Genomic DNA, 25,685 nt, shown 5'->3' on the forward strand with positions numbered 1-25,685 from the left:
AGCGCCGATAATTTGCCCAGGTGGTGACTTTCCGCGAGTGTCAGCGGCAAGCACCTGTGGAATACACGTCCACAGAAATCCCGGCGGCGGCGGCGACGCTGGTCGTCGCTCGTCGACGGCTCTCGCGCGAAATTTCGAGTTCGGCGCGCGATGAGATATCGCGGTCGTGGATGGCCGCGGGAATAGAGCAACGGGTGAACACCGTGACCGAGGTACATGGGTACGTTTGATTGGACGAGAATGCCTCGGCGGCGCTCCGCGACGAGGGTGGGAATTGGCGATGCGGGGGTGGGGACCGTGCATGGGGCGAGAGTCGCAAAGTCGCGCGCGGGCTTATATAAACGGGTGGCAGACGCTTCGCTTTCACAGAGCCGTATCCACCGTCGCTGGACGACACACCACCGTCACGCGAACGTTCCTCTCTGCTTCCGTCAGCTGCCACCCCCGGCTTCCGTCAGCGTCAAGGTAAGTGTTGCTCTCACGAGCAGATGCACCCCTTCGCGCGAAAAGCTCCCTTTGCGTCCTACGAGCTGTCCCGAGACGACTTTTCGTCGCGGGGAGATCGAGGCGTTGATCATTTGTAAATTACGAGCGATTGAAAGAATCAACGGGGCGGTCTTGAAGGTTAAATCTTTGAGTTTGAGGTAATGAGTGACGGTATTTTATCACCGTCCCGGGTTTAGTCAGACTAGACTCAAACTAGATGTTCACTTAACGAATAGATGCATCCCTTGCGCGAAAAAGCTCCCTTTTCGCCTCCTGCGAAGTGTCCCGGGGCGACTTTTTTTTTTTCGTCGCGGAGAGATTGAGGCATCGGTAATTTTTAAATAGCGAGTGATGAAAAAGATGCACGGGGTAGTCTCGAAGATGAATCTTTCTGAGTATAGAGTAATGAGTGATTAGAATTTTATCACCGTCCCAAATACCGCCGCCAATGCCAAGCTGGCTGTTCATTTAACGAACAGATGCACCCCTGGCGCGAAAAAGCTCCCTTTGCGCCTTACAAGCTGTCCTGAAGCGACTTGTCGGCGCGGAAAGATTAATTTGTTCGGAAGATTAATTTCAAAGATTAATTTTTATACATATTCAGTAATGGAATATTATTACTCTCGTTTGATTTTGAACGTGGACATTCTTGTTCGACGTAATTGTGAGTCGCAGATTGCTTGGAAAGACGTGTCAAACTGATTCTAGTACAGATTGACTCATTTGATTGTTAGCAATATCAAGCGTCTTTCGAGTGAATCGCGAGTATGCGTTCGCGTGATTGTCCAGTGCGACACGGTCCAGTGTGACAGTTAGAGAAGTCTACACTTGATTAGCCAGTAATTCCAGGCGCCTCGTCTCTCTGTGTAGCGAGATTCCGCGCTCCGACTCAGATAGTAGTAAAGTCCGCGTCCCTTCGGGCAGTAGTTATCCTCGCGCTTTGTCAGACCGTATAAATCACGGCAACTACACGGAAACGGTATCCGTTCTATGACACGAAATATATTTGCATGTGTCTCATTGATTCTAAAACTAGTGAAGATTTCCTTCGAAATTGGCATGGAAAATTGATTTCAATTTCCTCGGAAAAATCACGAGTGGAAATAGAGTTGGAATGAGTGGAGTAGCGAAGCAATTTTTAAATTTCGGATAGAAAGGATATTACTGAATTTGAAAGTCTGAAATAGCAAAGATCAACTCTGTTCGATACCGGGGTAAAAACTCTCGCTTCTCTCAAAAAAGCTCACAGATGAAAATAAAGTTGGAGCAAACTTAAGCAGCGCTACGCTTTTTAATCTCGAGTAGCGAGTCCATTCGGATTCACATAATAGAATTTCGTTTCTATGAGTCCTTCGTGTAATTTTTAAGCTTGAACTTTGATCTTATCGTGCTTTCTAAACTCTCCTTATTCCACAGGAGAATACTAATAAAATACGTAAGAATTGAGAGGAAAAGACAGCCTCTAAAGGAAACATTTATTTCTCTTTCGTATAATATAGACGTGCGATATCGTTTCGGTTGCTCGGGTGTTAAAAATGTGTTCTGGACATCTGTGGCATATAAAACAGGCAACGACTGACACTTTGACGGTTGTTATTCGGCAAAAACCGTTCGAACGGACACACGGCGGTGTCCGCATGACGAGGGTTGAAACATAGTAGAGACGAAAAAATTTACATGGGTTCTAAATTTGCATAGTTTTAGTTTCAACGACGGGTGTATTAAGGGGTCAAAAAATAAATGTCAGTCGTATTTCGGAGACAAAGGTTCGCGTTATCTTCTCGTTAATTTAACCGCGGCGGAGTGTGGACGAACTTGCGCGAAAGTTCCCTCGCGTAAATCTGCGGCACATCGAGATATATACGTATTCTTTCACGACTAAAAAGAAGAACAAGAGGCGTCCGTTGGTCGTCGCGAAAAGTATTTTCGCGTAGCATACAGCGATGACGAAACAAAGGGCGAGACAAAGGCACGCTATATAGAGGCGACACGAAGATATTGTATGGATGAAAGGAAGGTGGTGCATGAAACTGCGCGAAGTCCGACTCGTAAATCCGCCGAAACACGGCGAATCTCACATATTTAAAAGCCATATTCCTGAGCGGTGCCTTGGAGGAGCGAAATGAGATGGAACGGAACGAGAAGACTCACGCGGCTCTCCTTCTAATCGAATCGCCAAGTAACGCAACCAATCCACCGTAAAGATTTTTTACGGGCCGCATCTTAAAATGTAGTTAGACATAAGACAGAAAACGATATTCCCTCGACGGTCGAGCGAACATACTTTTATTACTGCTTTCGAGGATATGATACGAAATTCTCATTACCGAGAAATCCACATTATTACTTAAAATATGGAATGTAAAAAGTGACTGCGCGCAGAAATGAGGTTTTTTCGCGAGATTTCCCGGAAGAAATATTTATTTATTTATTTAACGGGGCCGGAAGAAAATCTCAAGATCTTTTTTAATGCCGCTACTCTGGATTTATTCGACTTGGCCAATTGAAATTAAGTGTACGGCGTGCAATTAATTAAGGTGCGCGTGGGATATTCCGCGTTATTGCGTAGAATTCGACGGCGGATGGACGTTAGCGCGCCGCATTACCTTCGTAAAATAGCGTTATCAACCGTTTACTGTGCGCGCTCTCGTAGCTCATAGCCCGTGGCTCGTAGCTCGTGGGCGCGAGCCCAAAGGGCGAGTATTCGTAGTAGCGGCAAAAGGGTTTAATTGTTGATACATAAAGCATCCAGTGAGGTGCGTGTGCCGCAATAACCGAACGCGCGCGGTTTCACACAGCGCTCTATCGCCGGTAATATCCTGCGGCGTACACAAGATCGGAAAAACCATCGTGTTCATTTAGACACAAAATACGAAAGCATCGGAATCCGCAGTGAACTCATTATGATAATTTGTGCAATCGATTAATATCTAATTACAGCCCGGACGCCATCGCTGAGTACGGCAGGAATTATGTGTGTGTGTACGCGCGTCCGCAGCGGGATTACTCCGCGCGACATGTGTATTTCCGTAATTTCCCATCCTAATTACGATGATCGACTAATAAGGCTAACTAATCAAACGGACGCTTTCCAGTTACGCACGATCATTCGATTAGATTGCTCCTGAGTAAAAACTGATGTTCCATTTGGAACGTTCTTTGAACGTCGCGATGACCGATCAATCAGATGACTGATTATGCTAATTATCAGAGCACACTTCATAAAGCGGAACGGTACGTTTACTTGCCCGCGTATATTTTTCGTGTAATCGTTAGTCGGGATTTATACATTGATGCGCGATTTTTTGCGCGATTCCAGTTGTAAATAACATATTCCTTTTATATTTTCATTCAAACATTACAGTGTGGTTGTCACAAGTAATAAATTATTTGAAAGAAGTAATACTATGTTGGAAGAATATTAAGAAACTTATAATATTCAGAACTTCTTTGTTTCCGTGGGATAATATTTAATATATAAAGAAATAAATGTTTCATTTATCGAAAACCCAAACATTATCTCCCTTAAATAATATTGTTTCCCTATCAAACAACATGATTTACTTTAGCGAAACAATAATATTTTCATTCAAATAAAATAATATTTGATATATTAAATTATGTTATTTATATTAACACATTGAATGCCGCGCTAATTTTACGTGATTTTTCATTCACGCCGCGTATACCCACCCATAATCCACGATTCCAGCATTTATTACATATTTTTCTTATATATCTTTACAAGATATATCTCATAATATTTATGAGACTAGAAAAATAATTGTTATGAAGAGAAGAGATAACGTAAAATATATACGCAGCTATTAATATAGTTACGCAGCTTGAACGGCAAGTCCACCGGTGACCCACGCGTCTCTCAACGTGTTAAACAAACTCAAGTTAAACACATATAATAAATCCAAAGAAACTTTCCTCTGTATTTACACACATGGAAAAAATATTATAGTAAAAATTATCATAAAACTTTGTAATGCTGGATCATATCGGTATTATGACTGAAATTATTATATATGTGTAATTTTTAATGGTGTGTATATATATATATGAAATACATTCTAAAAATTACAACACGTTATTATAATTTCAGTCACAATTTCGGTATGGTCTAGCGTTGCAAAATTTTGCGGCAATTTTTACTACAATATTTTTCCTGTATACGCTACAGGCATGCCATTAAATATGACAACATTAAAAATATAACCCCGTTTATTAATCTAATTTCCTAATCTGATATTCGGTCAAACTATCATTCGACTTTGGCGATAACAGTCGCACATGTAAGCAACAGTCGCAAGCAAGCCGTAGCACACAGCCAATGGGATCCCCAATTGGTATTATAAGTAATATATTTCAAGACAATTTCGAATATTCTAATCAGAATTTATGCTGTATATGGGAAGATCTGAGAAAATTTCTATGAGGGTTCTTGAGAAAATCGAGGGTCTCTCATCGTTTCCTTTCATCATCTTTAGAACTCTGTACGAAATAGTTCAGAATTGTAATAACTCGCCGAATGAATTCAAACGCGAAAACTAGTTAAAAGGAGAAGGAAAAGAGAACTCTCGCTTGCCACGAAGAAGTCGGAATTAGAAGTCGGATCGAATTTCGCCGCGGTAACTGTAATATAATCGATTGCCAAATATTTATCGGCCGTTTGTCCGTGTGCGGAAATGTGCACGTGTAAATATTTTAGGATTGACTTTAGATAGAAACTACGCGGTCGGCGTATTTACGAAACGATTAGCGACAGTGGCTAGTGGACGCACTTTGGGAACGTCGTGTTGCGGCGCCACGCTATTCCGGACGGAAGAAATTGTCGAGCGAAAGGATTGGCTCCGGGACTAACAGTAAAAAAAAAGTAACGCAGAGCGCACTTTTGCTGGCGCTTAAATACGCGAGGAGAGCGAGAGAGCTGGTCGCGATTAATTGCTTCTATAAAGGATGAAGGCGTTCTTACGTTCCTTATCCCAACGCCGCTTCCAACGGGTATTTTCTTAGCGATTTTCATAACGATAGCGCGATTACAATTGTAACGTTAAAAAATTACTTATACAGGGTGTTTCATAGCATATGGGTGTAATTTCGGAAATGAATTCAAGACACCAAAATAACTTCTCGTGCCATTTTTGTGTCGTGAATGTATTTTTGACATTATGCCCATATATTATGAAACACCTTCGCACTATTATTATTTTCGAAATGTCACTTCTCGTCTCTCGTATTTCGTGGATCTACAAAAATGCACCTTTTATTGTTAAGTTCAATCTTGCCGTAATCAGCGAACTCAGACGAGGACATACACACAGCGGTCGCGCACGTCGTTCTTATTTTTAGAGCTGGACGAGACATGCGTTTCTAAGATAATAGCATTGACTCGGCGAAAATGGCGGGTGACAAATTGCATTCGCGGCGGAAATTCAAAAAGCTCGGTGACGTAACGAGTAACGTCGTTTCGTGACGATACGATCGCGGGTTTCGTATGAATGGACACTTGATGGTACCGGGTCCCGCCTGTAATCGGAACGCTCTTTAACTTTCACGCTCAATGAAGCGAAAGCCGCGAGAGGATCTCGCTCGCGATATATCCTCGCCGTAGTAGTAAACCGTTTAAAGTATTTACCCTCAGTCAGCCACGGGAACGGGATGTTTGCTCGTACATATGTATATGTAGCACGACGACGGGGGTTGTATATTCCGCGCATTCATCCTAGAATTCACGTAATTTTAAGCACGCCTAAGCGCGCGCTGAACGCCTCCGCGCTCGAGAGTGTCATTGATTTATAAAAAATGCGTTCATCTAATTTACCGCCTCACGCTCGGCCGAACGTTATTACAAGCGTGTATTTTACGCACACCGAGCTTTTCGAGAGAGAAAAAAAAGTAAAAATACCGCCTACGAATAGCATACAATCAACGAACCGCAGCGGCTCTCTCGCGGCAATGGCAATCCGTCAATACATATTTATTCAGGAAGCCGATTATGATTTTTATCGAAATTTCATGTATTTCTCCCTTTTTTCGGTTTAATGCAAATGGATCTCTCTCGTGATGAGAAAGAGATAAACGATTTCGCGTGATTTCATCTGAATTTCATTTGATGTGATAATTTCCGCAAATTTACACGTCAGAAAATCCTCCGGGGGATGATATTTAAACTGCGCTTTTTTTTTCTCGCTCCTCAAACGATTTCATTCACGGATTTACGGCGCCCTCGGATCCCGGCCCTTTTAATTATTTTCGCAGCCGCGTCGGGAGAGAACAGTCGTGTGTTTTACAGGTGAATTCGCGAATTCTCGCAGGGTATTTTTTAGCACGAGTGCGCTACTTGGAGCGGTAGGAGCATCATTGATTTATAGGTAGACTCGGCCGTCTGTTGCGGTGACCATAGACATTCCATCGGCGGGCTGAAAAGCTTATGATATAAGCGCGAATACATCAACAAGCGGCACGAGCGACGAGCCGAGTCCAGTAAGAGTCTACATAACCGATTTAATGGCGACAACGTTTTTTCAGCGGTCGTCGAGCTTGTTGTTTCGCGCGGAGGGAGTTCGTAGCGTCGCGCGTCCCTCCGTTTACACATGCCTCGCTTTAGAGGCGATCTCTCCGCATCGTAAATTTGATTAAACACGATCTTCCTTCGCGATCCTTTCGTGAACATTAGATTGGTTCAGAAAGAATTTCTTATTCTTTCTTTCTTTATGAAATTACTTTTTCACTCGAAATACCTCACGAGGGAACCTGATTTGATATTAATTATATTATGATTTGATATTAATTTTATTAATTAAAAGTGATAACTTCTTAGTTGAAATTCCAAGTTCTTCGTTTGTGTCAAGGAAGAAAAGTTGTATTTTAAGGGCGGACAGTAAAAGGAAGCTATCACGCTGTGAAAATGGATATCCCGCGTATAAATAACGCGTCAAGTCGTGACGTATAGGAATGTGATCGCAAAAACGGAGGGACAAACGCGAGAGTCGAAACTGCCGAAACGCTCGGCCGACCCGAGAAAACATCATCGAGATATTGTTTTCATAAAGGCAACACGGAGGCGGTCGGTTTGTCTTCTTGATCGAAAAGATACGGCAGCCTCTTAATAACAGAGGTCGAGCCGGTGGAACAGCCGAGGCTTACGTGTGGGTATCGAGAGAAATGGCGCCGTAGGCGCATCCAGCTCGCTTCAATGAAGATGAATATACACGAGATACGGTGTTTTCGCGTCATAGGTGATTTTTATTCCGATATATCGCGAAGTCGTGATTTTGAATCGGTTTAGTGTCGAACGAATCGAGTTATAAAATAAAAAAGAACGCTCCCGATGAACCAAGATTGAGATCGTTCTTAAAATTTTTTTCCGGAAAGAATTTTCCGGAAATTTGCCCAATAAATCTTTCCGAAGGAAATCTCAGATGGATTATCTCACTGCGCAGTGTGTGTAATAATAATAAAATAATAATCTCGCAGAATAACGTAACTGGGAAAGTGTTTGAAATTACATGTTATTATGGATGTCGCGAGAGAGTATTGTATAATTAACTACGACTAAATATACACATAAGGCATAGTATGTGACACTCGACGGTTCCGCGCAAGTTGGCACTTAATTCGAATCTAATTAACTGTATTAAGAGCAAAGTCTAACATCTAACAATGCGCGAAGATGACGATGAGAGTCTCCGAAGAAATTACGCGTACGACAATATTCCAGTTAAAGACGACGAGATGACTAAATTATTTTTACTGTAGCTTCGGGGAAAGCTTTCACGGACAGATTCGCGAATTTATCGATCATGTAAGACCGGTGCGTTGCCTTTTGTACGCGACGTGTTAAAAATACAACGCTAAATCGCGACACAGCTACACGCAGCTGCTTGTGAAATACGATATATAACCAGCGCTTAATCTTTGAACGCTGCTTACCCGAAGAGGAGAACAAAGGTGTAGCGTGGCTCGATATAAAAATGACGACGAACGGTACAAGCCTCGCTTTCAAAGACGACGATTTCTTCGATATAAAGCTTAACAAAATGTTACGCTTATATATTTTCTTTTCCAAACTACTTGCCGTTTTATAACTCAGCCGAGAAAGATCTCGGGAGTCTCTTTTCTTGTTTCATGAGAAATCCAGCGATATATATATTTACTCGTGAAACACCGTTTCTGGAACCAATGGAATACCGAGCGTGCGCTTGTCCGCCCCAAGTTCGCAGTTTTATCATAAAACTCGTAAGGCGTTCGGTGCGCACACCAATCGCCGTATACATGCCTCCTCGGCTTTACGCGCATAACAGCTGTGCGCACCGTGTGTATTCTCTCAGTTTGGCAAATCCCTCAAGCACTTAAAGTTAGATCACCGTAAGATTACGCGGAGAATGGAAATTTTCTTGCGCGGGCGATAATGGCGTTACTCGCACTTTGTGTTTGTCGCAGCGCGAAATTTACTTTCCGCAACAAGGTGACGCGCGAAAATACCCGACCGGCAATCGGCTGGTAAAACCAGAAAAGAGAATCTCTTTCGGTGTATGTAGTTTGTAATTTTCGCGAATCGATCGCGCGGCCCCTTCTTAAAGCCTCTCGCCGCCTGTGCTCTGAGTGGAAAATTTGGCGGACATCGCCGGCCAGATGTCCGGGCTTTCCACGGGGGTGAACTTTCATGATGAATTAATTTAATTCGCGCACGGCCGGCCTTTACGAAGCGGATTTTGATTAAGTGCCACGCAGAAGTGGCAGCTAATATATAAATGTCGGGCAAACGATACATCACTCCGGTGTGCGGAGACATCCATGACGAAGGTTTCCACCGAGACACGTGTATGCATCCATTTCGTTTATTCGTTTTTTGATGATATTAGTGTGACGTTACTTTAAGTTTCATTGGAAGTTGAGGTCGTCGCATGTCGTGACGTCTCTGCTGCAATAACTGCGAAAGAAGCGAAATAAATACGATATTACACGCAAAGAATAGTGGAAAATAACGAAAATCCATTTCTCTTTTTCTAATTTAACGATTTTCGCGGTAGACTGAATTAAATGCTGTGGTATACTTTGTCAAGGGAGAAATTCTTTGTCGCGACTACGATATGACTTTGTTGAGATCACACGATGGAGCGTTACAGTCGCATTTCCATATTGCGGCAGGATACGCCCATCGTCCACGGTGTGTAGAATTCTCAAAGCGACCGAAGCCGAAGGTAGACAACCACGATAACAATGGCAGCGATGACAGGAACGGGCGGGAAAAAGGACTTTCCTGAAACAAAGGCGCTTCATTGCGATGCGACTATATACGACGAAGGGTTGTCGAAATTCCGGTGCGTTAAAGAATTTCACCGCAGTGCGAGCGAGTGTGTTTGTAAAATAGCGTTATGCTCGTGTGTTAGCGAGTCCAGCGTATTCAATCTTCTAATCTTTCAAAGAAGAACAACAATTTGCCCGGAGCGTCGTTTGTGTGAAATTTTCACTCTCGTACGCAACTCGAATACCGTGTAATGTGTTATATAATCAACCTATCCTTTTCCCAGCAGTTTCATGTCAGCAGTTTTCTGCGAGAAACATTTTCATAATAATATAAGAATCAAAAAGCATTAAGAATATTAATATTTCTTGAATAACGGGAATTTAGATATAACTTTAAATACGTTTGCAAGATCACCCGTACTCGTGAAAGTTGAACTTCTCCGTCGTGCACATTTCGATCGTATATCCGTCGCGATAAAATAATTTCTGACGCGGTCGCAAATATCGAAGGGAAGGAATTCGCGAATTACGTGCATCGCGAACGATGAAAGGGGTGGAGACCTTCCCGAGGTGAGCGAAAATTTTGAAACAATATTTGCGATTCTCGAGAGGAAAAACAGACCGCCCGTTTGTCGGGCGTGCTACGAATCTTTGAGTGTTCCCGAGTGTTATCTCCTAATGGAGCGTTAAGTCGCAAATGCTTGAATTCACATAACGTCGCGCAAATCGCTTATCGATCGAACACTTGCGTGGTAGAGTTGGACTGGCTGACGTGTCGACGAGAGAAGTTGTGTTCCTTGAATCGAGAAGTTCGAAATTGTGCCACTCCCTTCGCGTGAAGAGCGTGTCAATTAAACCCGGTGTCACGCCAGACCAATCGCGACTGCACTTACGTGAGAGCTCGAGCTCGCCGATCGGGATGCATTGCTCGGGGCAACAATAACGACAAATAGTACGGTTCTTAATTATATTCCCGATTTTACTCGATTATTCTATTCCCTTTTCCATTAAAGTCTGGCAAACTTTCAAGGAGAGCTGAAGCGGCACTCCGGACTGAATGTTCTAGAGCGGCTAGAGGAACAAGCAACAATTCATTTTGCGCCCGCCTTACACACAAACAATGATTTCCCTGCCCTCTTTTGTCACCGAATGAGACGTTCTGTTTTCGGCGTGCTAAATCGAATTTCGCTCAGAGTAGTTTCCACTTATAAAGTACATATCACGAGTGGGAGATACACACGGGAGAAAGAGAGAGAGAGAGAGAGAGAGAGAGAGCAAATAGAAATTAATAAAATTTAAATTTGTTTCGCGTTATTCTCTGCTATACATTTCTTCTCCCTCTCCGTTCCCCTCTTTCCTTCTCTCTCTTACATCGTGGAACATTATTTCAGATAAATCGCCTTGTAACGTTTGATCAATTTTGACGAGGGGATGAACGCGGAAACTTCATGCTCATCCGTAGTTGGTATTTTATAGCGTTTACGGTCACTAGCTTGTGCGGAAGACACGGTAATGGAAACGGACGTCTGCGTCCGGCCGGCGGAGTGGATTTTTCGGAGGAAATTCCTCGCGGAATCTCTTCTTCGCCGTCGGGGAGTGACTCGAGAAGTTTTCTTTATACCTCGTACGGAAGAAGGGCGAGAACGATGAATTTAACGGCTATGCTCTCGGTATCCGATGAAACCGTAATGCTTTCTCCTGAGCATTGACGTTTCGTTAATTTCACACGGCTACTTTTGGAAACGCTGCTTCATAATTAACAACAATTGCTACTCCCCGCTCTGCGCACCGGCTCTGCTGCAGTTGCCACGGCGAAATAATTGAAACCGTAACGGGCTCGCGTAACATCAGCACAGCGTGTGATTATTATTAAAACGTTACTACTGCGACTCGGCAATAAGTCATGCGGAGTGCGTTTGCGTAACACCGTAACGCCGATTGCGTAACACCCTGTGCCCGCGACCGCGAACAGCTCTTGGAACACGTCTATGAGATTTTATAACAAGTGACGCCGGCTCGCCGTATAACTTCGGGTGAACTTCGGTTTTTTTTAATGAAACGCGGACATTTCCAGAACTTGCCGACATATCCGTGCCAGTCGCTGCCATTCGAGGAGAGAAGAAAGCGGAAGAAAAGAAATGTACGCGTGATATGATAGCACCGAAATCAGAATCTTATTAATCATGACGGAGCCGTAAAGCCGAGATAAGTCGTAAAGCGCCGGGGAGATGTCGAGACGTTACAAAATGCTTCCTTCCACTTTCCATAGCGCGCGCGCGTGCGAAATGACATCTCCGCCCCGGGACAAATACTCCCATAAAGCCGCCATGTATGCCCGTTCGCGTAGTCGTATTGACCCTCAAGCCGCTCATAAAAACGCGCTAAAACTGTTATTGGAGAGACCCGAAGAAAGGTTCTCGGATCTCTTCTCTCTCGCTCTCCTCTCGTCTCGTCTGTATATACCCTTTATAATCCGCGGATACATATGACGCGAATCTAATTTCTCCGATGCGGAGTGCTGGACGTCGTATTATTTTTGTAACGTATCACACGGTGAGATGCGAAACACGAACATTTTCATCGATAGATCCTTCACTCAGAGAAACCTATTCTTCGGAGAACGCACATCTCCCGGTAACGGATTGAGCCGTAAATATCGACCATTTCTCCCCTGCAAATTTATTTTCGTAACGAAATATTATTACATTCTTCTTTCCCGAAGACTGATCCACTACGCACGCGTCGTCATTAATAGTGATCCGTGATCTCGAAAAATACGGATTATCGACTCCGAAAGCGTTGAAAAACCAATATTTGCGATGAAAGTAATTTGTGATTCAACCCGATATTAATTTCTCCCGTGAGAATTGACTTGAATTCTAATATTCGATCGACTCTCTATTATAATATATTAAAGCCGACCTGGAATAAAGCCGGAAGTGCTAGGTGACCCTGTATAAACTCGTTCAGCGCTTGATAAGCACCGTTCCGTGAGAGTGAATATGCTAATGAGCTTCGCTATCTGGTCGCCGACTCGTCTTCCGCACGCGAGAAACGTCAATGTGGACACATGATTAACACAACGAAAGCGTCGCTCGATCGAACGGCATCGAACGTAATTATTAATTTCGTGGTTCGCTCGAGACTGCTTCGGACGGCATTTTTCAAATGCGCCGTTTGTGACCCGCTTCTTCGCGAATTATCACGTCGTGTAATGAATTTTACATAATAATTATACGTAATAATAACAATAATTTTACATAATAAGCGCACATAAATGTAATACTGCTCACTGATTAAAAACCCGTCGATCGATCTGTTGAAATAATTTACTTTCGCATTGAGATATTCCGATATATGTATCGCGTAATTATTCTTACGATACAAAGTATCAATGTTAACAGAAATGGAATATGTCAACGAGACTGCGAAATGCGTCTCCGTGTCGCAGATAGCATGACGGTGTCGGTTAACCCAGATCAGTTTGTCGATCGAGTTCGTCATTAGCACGGGCGTATTTACTCGCTCTTTTTCCACACGACAAGAGGAACATATCTATAGCTCGCTCGCGAAGAGGAACATATCTGTTGCTCTTCCCGCTATAGCTATAGAATTCTTCGATAACACCTAGACCCTACATTTCTTTAATGAAAATCCGATAGCGGACTTCTCGCGCGTCCGCTGATAATAAATAAAGGAAGATTCATTTTATAGAGATGACTATTTTATAGAGATGCTCTTTCTTTTATTTTGGAAATATAATGAAACGTGAAATTTTAGTCGCACTAACGCCATTCCGTGCCTACGATTAAAAGAGCGAAAAAGGGGGGAGGGGGAGGAGAGAAGAGAAAAGAAGAGAAGAGCGATTGCGATATTCCTTCGCAAGAATACGTTTATCATGATGGCGTTGCGCACGACGGACGCGGCCCAGTGTAAAGCTTTCGACGCGGATCCGTCAAACGGTGCAATCTGCCGTCGCGATAGCTCACGTAAATGCTCTTACCGCTCGATTTTCGTAGGATTAATAGCGTGTCCGCGGGCGAACGACAAACTTTTCCATTGTGCGTCACGCGATTGTTTCGCAAATCGCGTCTACGTTTTATTTTCGCCCCGTCGTTCGATACACGACGGGCGTTGTAGGGTAAGTGCACTGCGTATGCGACGTTCTAGTCATCCAACCGGTACCACCACCAACACGATAACTGCAAAACACATTTAAATGCATCTACAATGACGGCAAAGTTGCAACGGCGGAACAATGTATCACGCGGAATCGGTCCATTTGTGTTAGTCGCGTTATCGCGCGCGCGGAAACATTTCACGAAGACGACAGTGATGACGACACGTGCGTCGGCGGCGAGGCTTTCGTCGACGAAATCGCCGAGGCGATTTATCCGTCGTTCCGAACTCCGAACTCGATCAAATTTTTCAAACTAATAAAATAAGCTAAGTAAAACGGCATTACGATTAGAAGGAGGAAATAAAGTAAAAAAGTAAACGAAGAAAAATGTGATGATCTTCGACAACACGATAGACGAACCGTAAACTTCTGAATTATCTGCTTTAATGTAATTTTCCCGATACACGCGTGGTTTATGAAAAGAGAGGAAAACGTTAGTGATGATAAATTAAAAGAGATACGTGAAAGTAATTTGAACAGTTCTCGGAGATTTAGTGGCGCGCTTGCATTGCGAAGGAAAAATGCTTGAATTGCGAGCGAAAAATGCCCGGGCGATAAAAGATCAAAGGTGGTACCACCGTGGAAAATATTATTCATTATACATGATTAACCGGTGCTTTCGCACACGATGAAGTTGGCCGAAACAGCGAAACGCGATTATATCCGTGAGCTCGGCCGAAATTGTCCGATATCGTTCGGGATTCCATAAAGCCGGAGTAACGCACACGATACGCGATCAACGATCATTCGAATTTGGTCATGCGTGGCTCTTATCTACCGGGATTTTACAGCGCTACCATTTCGCGTGATATCGCACACGATACGTGAATAATAAAAAGAAAGTTGCAGCCACGGATGACGTAATTTGAAAACCGACTCCACCACGACCGGATCGATTTAAAGAATAATACTAACATAGGAAAAAATTGATAAAAGGAAAGGACAAGAGAGAGAAAGAAAAAGATAGATAAATGTTATTGCAGTTCTAAGATATACGTGAATATTCTGCGGGCACATACAAAAGAATTACGTATGAATTAAATTAGAAGCTATAAATTCACAATAGTTAATATAAAATGTCTAGCTTATGGTAGTGAAAAAGTAATTGAGAAAATAAAATTACAAAAATTAATGAAATGAATAAATAAAGAGAGAGAGAGAGAGAGAGAGAGACGCGAAAAGAAGTCCCAACGCCTAATTGTGTTTTTGCCAAGATAAGGCAGATTTCGAGTTAATCGGGGGTTACATTCGCGAGTTTCGACACGGTGATTCAACAACATTCCGTGCGAAGAGATTGATAGATATGACTACCCAGCGGTGAGCAAATATTTTTGGGCCGAACGAGGCACTCTCCTTCGCGTGGACGAACGAAAATAAAAGCCCCCGAAGGGACGGAAGCAAGAAAACGGACAACGTCGCGACTGGAAAGATCGAGCCGCTACAATTTCTGGGATCGAAACTCGATTATCGCGTTATTAGATTCACCGCGGCTGCGACGGCATTACCGGGGAGACAATTATCGAGAACGTATTTTCTAGGAAAATAAATTTTTATCGGAATAATGACATTAACGACGGGTGTATACTTAGCATACTCTCACGCTGCTTGCTACATAGATCTTTTGGTTTTTTTTTTCTGAATTGTGATTAGATTTATCTCGTTCTCGTCCCGTCCCGCCCGCGGTCTAAGTAAATCGGACGATAAATTCTACGAAATTACGTGGATTTATGGCTCGTGCGACTTCGCTCAAGGACAGCGAAGTGAGAACGACGGCGCCGGAGTCGTCTAATTCGCATTAATAGCAACCTAAGGAAATTAAAGGCGAAGTTTCAGCGTTCTGGGGACACTTAATTCGATGCGGTAACAGCTTCTCCTTTTCCGCTGATATATCTCTGATATTGCGTATATCATTAAAGTGCCGAAGTAATTCGTTTCAATCAGCAGAATGCTGTGTGTGTGTGTGTGTGTGTGTGTATAATTTAAAATATAAAAATAAAGAAAATTCCTTTCGTGTTTCCATCTTTTCTCTTTTCTTTTCTTTTATGCGACCAATAATAGTACAGATATTAGATCAAAATCAATCCATTCTGAGTTAGTCAACGTTGCGTGCTGTCCGATAGAAACGCAATTTGCAATTATGTGGACCATCGTGCTTCTACTAATATTAGTGTTTCGCATCACATGAGTATAATTATGGTGCGGCGTCACAAACGCTAATGCAAATCAATTTGACGTATCAATCGGTAGACTGAACTGTTGGCAAATAAATAATACCATTTTATAAATTCCACAAACGTAGAAAAGATTCGCGGGAAATACGAATTTTTTATTTAACAAACTATCCGGGATTCTTGTTGCATTCTTAACAAATGCATCATGCAAGAAAAAAGAGAGAGAATATAAATTCATTCCGAGATCGATTTTACATATAATACAATAATTCAGATTCGTACACGATGAGAGAGAGAAAGAGAGAGAGAGAGAAAGAGAGAGAAAGAGCGTCGTCCCTGATACATATTCCATATGTGCGTTGTGTCTTCTGCGGACGAATATAAAAGAGTGGATATGGAATAACGGCGCTGTGGCCGTCAATTATTTCAAACAGCGAATCCAATTATTCTACCCACACTACAAGGCATCGTCGTTCAAAGCCGGCCATGATTGCACCCGCAATAAAATGCTAATTGAATGAACGTCGTGAAAACAAACGCTCCACGAAATCTGCATGGATCAAGTGAAAATTTCAGCCGCACAACATTGGCCAACGAAAATCGCTGTACTCGGACTCGTTTAAGTACACAATTGACAAGTTTTATTTTTTCAAGTTAGCGAATGAAATAGATTATTTCTTGTTTGAATATCGATATAGAGAATGCACGGTGTTTGTATAACCGATAGCACATTTGTTAAATAATGACGAAGTATGAATATCGGTCCAAATTTTTTGACTTTGGTCTCTCCTTGTTCTCGATTAATTCGTCAAGTGTTCGTTAAGCGAATTCTCTAGTTCGCCACGCGAATTCGATCGCTGTAGACCGCTGAATGTTTCCCGGTTTTCCAATTTTCACATGGCATACTATTTTTTTTTTAAGTGTCAGGTGTCTACTACAACGAAGGAGCATTACTTTTTTTTTTTAAATCGCATTTGCAAAACTATTTGAAAATATTTTCTGAAAACACTTTTCCTTTTAATGATAAATTTAGTTTAAGCCTAAATCATTTTCTTAACCTGATACTATAAACATTTTATTCAGACTCTGTGTTTACAATTTCCACATTACGAGCTTAAAAATATTAATTAGAATGAAAATAACAAGGCGACAAAATCGAGCGGTCTCAGATACTAGAATGTGGCGAATTAAAGACTCGAAAATGTGGCTAGCAAAAATTAAAATCGGAAAACTTCTGTATAGAAGGCCAATCCTATTCCCTAGCCATAATAATACCGAAAGTTTGGAGTCGAGCGTGTCATGTCCAAATATTCGTGCCTCATGACTGTTGATTATTCGTGAAACGATATGCTCCAAAGCAGTTAAGATGCACAAATATTAAGAATTAATGCGTTTGTTTGGAAATTTCCTTAGGTAATGGGACTGCATTAATGAATCTTCCAGTACAAATAATAATAAATGATATACCTGGAAATATAAGATGTATCGCTGTCCTGCGTTCTCCGTCTCCTCGATCCTGCTGCTTCGCCATCGTATACCTTTGTAGCTGATATCGACGCTGACACTCGAGATATACTTCGAACGGATATATGCATATTAATGAACGCGATACCGACGAGAACGCGTGACGGAATAGAATATTGATATGAAATATGATTATTGCTAACACGTCGATATGCATGCTCTATAATACATGTATCGTTTGCCGGCTCGAAACATAAAGTAATACTCGGCGAACTATACGACGACGCGAGAGGATTAGTTTGACCGTTTTGAAGGTCTTGAATGTTTGGAGAATATTGATTGTCGTGATCACTCATTCGTGCGATAACAAGCGACGACGGTTGATGAGAGATGACGTAGCCTTTTTTTACTACTCCCGTGCGTCATGTACCTTTCCCCGGCCGAATGTTTATGTTCCGTAATTGAAATGACGTTACTAGCCGGTGAGTAACGTGTTTCCCATGGAGCATCTGTATCGATGTATTAGTTATAATTTTAGTCAGGTAGTTAAAATATTTTGTCCGCTTTTGTAATATTGAATCGGGCTGGCTTCAACATCAAATTAATTTTAACACGTGTTTCTTCGACTGAATTGTCATATTTACGTGAGAGTCAATGTTACGAGATAGTGTCCGGAATCTCACGAGGAAGTGCAATTGGACACTGAATGGGGAAGCGGAGGGGCTCAGCGCAAAAGACTTCATGGGGACGTGGCCAACGATATCACATTCTAAATGTATATATAAAGTTTCCAGATGCATATCAAATCATTTATTATACTGGATGTTTTTAATGTTAACGGTCATTTAACGAACTTATCGAGAATAAGGAGTTTCAAAGACAAATTTTGCCTTCACAAATTTTTGCTTTCACTTCTTCCTTTCCGTCCCTTTTGTATCTGCAAATTCCATCAATATTTTCAACTCCAATTAAAAAATAAGTAGATTATAAGAAAAGAAAATGTATCTATAATATGTTTCTTTATCTATTAATTATATTTATTTTGTAATCTTTATTAAATTATTTGCACGTAAATAACTTCCGAGGAAAATAGCGAAGATTTTATTTTTCGTCAAATGCTCCTAACAAATGAGGGCTCGAAGGAGGTCATCTGTGATCAGACGTGATGTGTCTGTGGAATTCGCGTTATACGCAATACTCCGGAAAATTGTTATATAATCTCACGGGGCCAAACAACGCACGTTGTTCTACTTAGAACCCGTTGCAGCTCTAAATTCATCGCCATAGCTCCGTGGGGCGCGCTGTTAAGTGCAAAACGGGCATTCTGTCCGCCTATATACTTATACTATGTACCCCGGCGAACGGTGGAATGTTCTTTGTGAATGTGAAGCTGAATAGTTTGTTAGTCGAGCACACGCTCGAACGCGGCAACTTTTCGCCGGTGTTCCGGAGGAGAGGGCCATTGTTTCGTTCCTCTCGCGTTTCACGAATCTTTAGCCACCCACTGATCTCGCACTCTCTCATTTTCTTCGTCTTGCTTTGCGTCTCATCTATGCGCATCGGGGCAAACTTTTCGTGTCTTAAGAGTCGCTCCGGAAAAATACAGGACCACGTGCGATAATTCGAGAACAATACAACGCGTATTGCTCCTCCAAGACTTCGTTAAATGTGGTTATACATGTAGAATATTGTTCGACCGTTTAAAAACATCGCGCAAATCGAGAAATTTCAATCTGGAAATTTGGTCCTGGAGAACGACGTGCGGTCGAGCTAGTTTCCCGTCGGATAAATATCAGAAACTGACAGATAGATCTCTCTCGTGGCAGGCTTCCCTTATCTTTATAACTTTTACGAGGCTTACGAGCCTTGGCGACCCGGAAACAGCGTGAATCACGTTGTACGTCCTTAGCTATAAAAGGCGGTTTCTCGTTATCCTAAATCAATAAAGCAGACAGTGGACAAAAAGAAACATGCAAGAAAAGAGAACATTGTACCGGAAAGACATTTCTGAAGTTTTTATCTTATTATAAAATATTATAAAATCTTATTATAAAATAAGACACGGAAGGCAACTCTTTTTATAAACTGCAGCTGTCGACAAAATTTGCGACTTTCGTTATTCGCCGAAGTATCCCGTTAAGTCAAACAGATGCTTCAAATGCGTATGTTCGATATCACGTTGCTCATATCCCCTTTTTGCATCTACCGCCTGAATTATTATATATTCAGGAAAGCCCGATATTTCCGAGTTAAATTCCGCCTCGTCGAGTTAGTAGAACTTTACAATGCGAGAGAAGACGCGAAACTCTGCCAGTTCCCTTGCGCGATTTCTATCTCAAGACAATTCTTGGTACTCAATCTATCGTTGAGATGTACGAGGCGGTGGCGGTGGAACTCCTCGTAATCAGGAACGTTTCTCTCTCCAGGGGTTTACTGCCCTTTAATCCGGCGACGTGTGCATGGCGAAGCGTATCCGTTGACATCGCCGTACGTAATTCTCCATTAAACGATGCTGGAGACAGTAGTCTCCAGCGGCAGAAAGCACGGGACAGTGAATACCGCAGTGAATTACGCGTTACACGGGAGATGCGTACGAATGTGACGTATTCGCACGATATACGACCGCATTCACATCCTCGTTTAACGTCTAATTTAACGCCGAATGTGACCACGTTCCGATACCGAGAGTTCCATCGGTCTGACTTATGGAAAGTACGTGTGTTCGCGTTTGGTATACGACGATTTTTACAATTGTAAGACTCGCTCGACTCGACCGTTACGATTGTTTATTACAATTACGTGATTACTTCTGTTTAGATGCAGCCTAAAGTAACGGTCCTGTGCACGCTGCTGGCGTTCGTAATTGTCATCGCGGTTTCAAGCCTCACAGTGGACGCGATACCGCATAGGTAAAGAAAATTCTATTCAGCGAGATTGAACGAGGGATCAACAAGAGAGGAAAGCAAGGGGGACTAGTGGTCGCAAATATTATAAGTGTAAACGAAACGCAGAGTCACGTATATGAAAGCCCCGTCAGCTTTCTTCCCTTTTTCCTCCCAATTTTTCTCTTTCTTTCTCATACGTTTGTGCCAATATAAATCCCGACATAATGTTAATAAAAAAAACTATCGATTTAAACTTTGCACGAGAGAGCCAGCGGTTTTCAATTACGTCATCGATTTAAGCGGTTACGGTTAAATATATGTATTTGCTGCGCGAATAAAACCACATGATTTTTCAAATAGAAATGTTCAAGTAGAATCTATTCTAGAAGCACGCTCGCGGTTGATTTCGATGTGTATGTGTGTGTCGTGTGTCCATATATATGTACTCACAATTAAATGAATATGTTGGACGAGAAAGAAAGTGCATCTGTTCGCGCGTCGAACAGTTTAACCCAGTTCCATTTGACGACGCGCCAAACCGATAGAAATGAATCCCGGTATACTGAAAGTGACTTGATCGCCGCCGAACGACGTTTCAAACAACGACGCCGACGTATAATTTCGAACTGCGTTCGGACGTTGTTCCATTAACGTCGTCCATATATTATTATATTTGTCGAGCGTCTCTTCCTCCTCGTCGCGCGCGCCTATTCAATTCAATTGCCGGCTTTTTCTTGTCCGTCTCACAAAGATTGCGAGTTCCGCGACCGATCGATCTCGCTGCCGCGGAAATTATATTTTCCACGTGTTCTCCGTGCTGCCGTGCAGCGAGAGTAAGAGAGAAAGAGAGACGCCCGTGCAAACTTTTCTTTGCAATCGTAATAATCGAACGATCCAATTTTACGCACAGCCATGAAAGTTACTGGGATCAGCAAGATGACATAGACCGGGACGAGTTCCTTGAGTTACTCTCTCGCCTTAGTCGCACCGTAATGAGCCATCCTGAGATGGAAAAGTAAGGAAACGTGATAACGATTATAACGTTAAAACGCATGATTTTGTTATAATAATCGTCGTGATACGTGCTACGTTATGAGTACGTGACAATCAGATCATATATATGCATATCGTATTCATTTCTCTGTTATTCCCAATATAATTATAATTATAATTTGAGTATAATTATGTCAATTATATTAAAACAATAATTTAGATAATTATATTGTATTTGTCAGTGAAAATGTTTGCTTCGATTTCTAAAATCAAATCTGACTTTGATCACATTCAATGGAAAAAGAATGTTTCCTCTTCCGAATAATCGTTGTCTTTGTCTATGATTCTTCCCGAAAGTTCTGAAGAGACTAGTTCATCTCTATCATAGAAGGAGCTAATTTACCGTCGACGAATACAGAAAATCGAAACGATATTTTCACCTGGCGCAATATCAATTTATTTTGAGCAAGAATCATGAGTTTGTTGATAGATGAATCTCGATCATATTCTTTTTCGTTTGCCGACCAAACAAGGTCTTCATGCGCTTTCTAAAACGGTCGAATTATATGTGTAACGGTGTAATAAAAAGTCGAATCGCACGTTCACAGCACCAAGCGAGGATTGGATTTAGGTATCAGTCGCGGATTCAGCGGTTCTCAAGCGGCGAAACATTTGATGGGACTCGCAGCAGCGAATTACGCCGGCGGTCCCGGACGGAGGCGTCGCTCGGAACAGGCGTAGATGGCAGACACAATCGCCGATGCAGAGATTACTAATCCGTAATATCACTTTCGACTCGACCCTATTACCACTTTGTCTTTACCTCGAGCTTGAAGCTGATGTGAAAATTCGCCGTTACCAGTGGTGTAACTAGGCGGGCGTTTGCGCGCTCGAGAGATATTCGACCATTAATTCCATTTAGACTTACACTGCAGGGGGAGTGTATATTGTAGTATACATCTTTGTCTCCTCGAATCGTAAATAATAAGCAAGCTCTCATCGCGCGAGCTCAAAGATTACGATTCTAATAAGTCGTTTAAATGTTGTTACACGCGTTACTAGTATCGATCGAGTTTTATCTATAATCTAATCTAATCTTCATCTCCCTCTCCCTCCCTCCCCCTCCCCCTGTAGCCTTTGCACTCGAAATTCTTCGCGCACCTCAGTTAACTAGTTACACCACTAATCGTGTCCGCTGAATTGCGTTCGCTGCTGAATTGTAAACTTTGTTCGAGACGTAAATATTTTTGTGGTGACGCTATTTGGAGAGGTGATCGATGGATCTCATGTAAGCTAAAGTTCATCTCACATGGAAATATATACGTTTCAATCGGCATGAGTTTTGGAATATTAAAGAGACAGATCATTTTAATTGCGCGCAGACCCAGCCGGAGAACACAGTTGTATCAATTAATAAATGACATGCCATAAAGAATGTCACAGATTGATTTAGATCGAGCCCAGCTGCGGCTTACTCACACACACAACCGTATCGTCAAAATCGGAATTTCGCAATAATTTTGTGGATTAACGTAAGTCGGGTATAATTGGCTTTCGCAATTGAAATTCTGCGCCTTTTGTTATCCGACCAACGAGAAAAAAATTCACAACCACGGAACGGTGAGAAACGTTTCTAAGTATGTCACTGTTGCGTCTACTGTCAAAATTGATCTTCCATCTGAATTACGTTGCGCGCGCGAATCCTGTGCAGGGATTAGCAACTTTATCCATCCCACGAGATAAATGAAGAGGATATGGACGCGGCGTTTCGCTGATACGACGGGCTTCTACAAGTCGTATGCGAATCGATGACGCTCCACTTCCGGACTGGATTTATTCCATCAGTCATTACTATCTGCAATTGAAATCGTATACATACTAGCTCGTCCTACGTTTCCCCGAGCGAATTGAGCGGCAGAGTTTTCTCTCCCTAATCCCTTACGCTCGCGGAATAATTTTTTTTATGCTCTAAAAACGCTCGCTTCGTTATACTTTTATATTTCGACGTATTGTACGATCACCGTTCGCTCCCGTTCCCAATCTCGTCCCCTTCTCCTCCTCTTTTCCGATTTTCTTAGTGAATCTTGTAAAAAAAAAGAATCGTTGTACTTAATATACGATAATTGTATAATCGGTGTTGCCGCTCGTTAGGTCAGGCATGCTTAAAATTCCTCGTCACGTCGACGAGTACGACTTGCGAATTTCTCGTCTCGTCGACAAGAAAGATCGTAATTTCGCGCGTTGTGAATTAGAATAGCGCGAGGAATATCGTATACTGGTTTCGAACGATCGTGTATTCCTATTTTCTTTCCTTTCTTTTCTTTTATTTCAAAAATAGAAAGCTCCTCACAAAGCTTATCGCTTGAAACTGGTTTTGAGAATTCTATTACTTTAGATCACCTGGTTTTACTGACTTCGACGTCTCATCTCTAAGCCTGTAATACGTTACTTGCATAGAAAACTAAAAATACCGTGTAAAAGTGCGACGTAGAATTAGTGAGATTTTTCGGCTTTTTTCGTGTTACAGATTATCTCGTTAGATTTAGTCCGTAAACATCAGGAGTGCGCAACGTCCTACTTTAATTCGTCTCGAGATTCAAGCAAGCTGCGAAGCGATACATGTTATATTGGTTACATTTTTTTTTTACATATTCGCGCATCACTGCATCGCGGAGACACTGTAGACAAACAATAAATCGTAAAAGCACCATACACGCCACTTACCACTTTTTCAATTTAACCCGATTAATTAATTAAAATGATACAGCGTTCTTTGTAATCCCAAACACCGCGAACGAACTGGCCGCATCGATATCATCGATGTGGAACGAATTCTATACGCAGTGAGAGCTGATTTATTTTAGTTTTAAGCCAAGTACGACCCACTTCAATATCTCACTATCTCAGTTGCGCATTCCTGTCCACAGGTGGTAACCAAAGTACGCGACAAGTGTTGATAATACATTTCTCATTATAACTAAGATGATAACGCGCGATATAATAAAAGAAACTCGAAGCAACGACACGTTAAGCTGAGTAAACCAAGCGAGATTCCATTTTTTTTGAAAGATTCAGATAATCGGAAGTTTCTATATATCCCATATATTTTAAATATTGTCTTAGAAATAATACACAGCGATAATTAATTTAAATACGATTGTGATTGAGTGCCAAGGTTCAGTTCAATTGTCTTCTTATTCAAGAAACACGTACGTTTCGAAACGAAAATGCACGGCCTGTAAAATAATATATTAGCTAATAAATAGTTTAACAGCTGCAAATGAGCGAAATGACATTTATTCTAACATTTCGCCTGGTATACGACTTAACAGCATATTGCTTCGAATCTTCATACGATAATCGTATCGTCCGACGGACGGAGGTGCGAATTTTATTTCCTCATAAAATTATTTAATACTTTACAGATGTATATACGAATGTCCACGGACGAAGCGACTCGTTTGATTGTGATCGCAAAGTCCTGTTTGGTTATCACCTATAATCAAAGCGAAGCGCGTGAAGTCGAGACCTGTCGTTTCTGTGTATTATAAAGAGATTTATTGCCTCTAGTGGAAACTGATCGTAAATAAAAGTTACCTACTTTAACCCAGCCATACGCGAACGTTATTTATTCCAACAGTGCTTATATAACGCGTGCTCTCGCGTTTAACGTTAAAACGCTCTACTTGTCGCTGAATATTTGGAAAAGCGACACGACACGGTTTTTCCACAATAGACTGAAACTTAACCGGTTCAAATTATAAAAATATAATCCCATGAGATATCTCTTGTCGAGTCTGTCATGGTTGAACGTCTATCGTTTTTGGAGCACGCCCGAAATAATATTTCATGCACACGGTCATTCACGGACAATTATCAATAGTGTCAAACTAATCGACTCAATGGTATCACTCGGTATTAACGGTATCACTCGTGTGATTTCACGTTGATCTAATTTGAGATATTGCGTGATTTTTGAGTATGATCGCTTTGTACAAATAATTGGAAAAAATTAACTCATTATTGTAAGGAAAATATTAATTTTTTTTCGTGCCTCCTGTGGAGGTCACGCTAGAGGAAAGTTGCGAGATAAAGTCAAAATCTTTCTATGGCGGAGTTTATGCAAAAGAAACATACATATACACCCATAGATAAAACGACCAATAAACACACAAGAGGCGGGAGGGGGAGAGGGAAATGGGGGGGAAAGAGAGAGAGAGAGACCGACCTCAGATGACCTGTACGCCG

At 42.0% G+C, this 25,685-nt stretch overlaps 1 protein-coding gene and 1 long non-coding RNA gene across 2 annotated transcripts; one reads left to right on the forward strand and one right to left on the reverse strand.

The window, feature by feature from the left end:
• Nucleotides 1–331: 331 nt before the first annotated feature.
• LOC106749961 (diuretic hormone class 2) lies at nucleotides 332–25,047 on the forward strand. The gene is made up of 4 exons (XM_014629957.1): nucleotides 332–465; nucleotides 20,377–20,468; nucleotides 21,355–21,459; nucleotides 22,046–25,047. Exons 2-4 carry the CDS (start codon nucleotides 20,377–20,379, stop codon nucleotides 22,176–22,178), a joined length of 330 nt encoding a protein of 109 aa, XP_014485443.1. The 5' UTR covers nucleotides 332–465; the 3' UTR covers nucleotides 22,179–25,047.
• LOC106749968 lies at nucleotides 8,177–17,628 on the reverse strand. The gene is made up of 3 exons (XR_001374898.1): nucleotides 17,563–17,628; nucleotides 9,552–9,757; nucleotides 8,177–9,427 (listed from the first exon to the last, which is right to left on the reverse strand). It is a non-coding gene; the product is annotated as an uncharacterized LOC106749968 (long non-coding RNA).
• Nucleotides 25,048–25,685: the final 638 nt, after the last annotated feature.

The sequence above is a fragment of the Dinoponera quadriceps genome, unplaced genomic scaffold (genome assembly GCF_001313825.1).
Source record: "Dinoponera quadriceps isolate SergipeBrazil2010 unplaced genomic scaffold, ASM131382v1 scaffold37, whole genome shotgun sequence".
Classification (NCBI taxonomy): domain Eukaryota; kingdom Metazoa; phylum Arthropoda; class Insecta; order Hymenoptera; family Formicidae; genus Dinoponera; species Dinoponera quadriceps.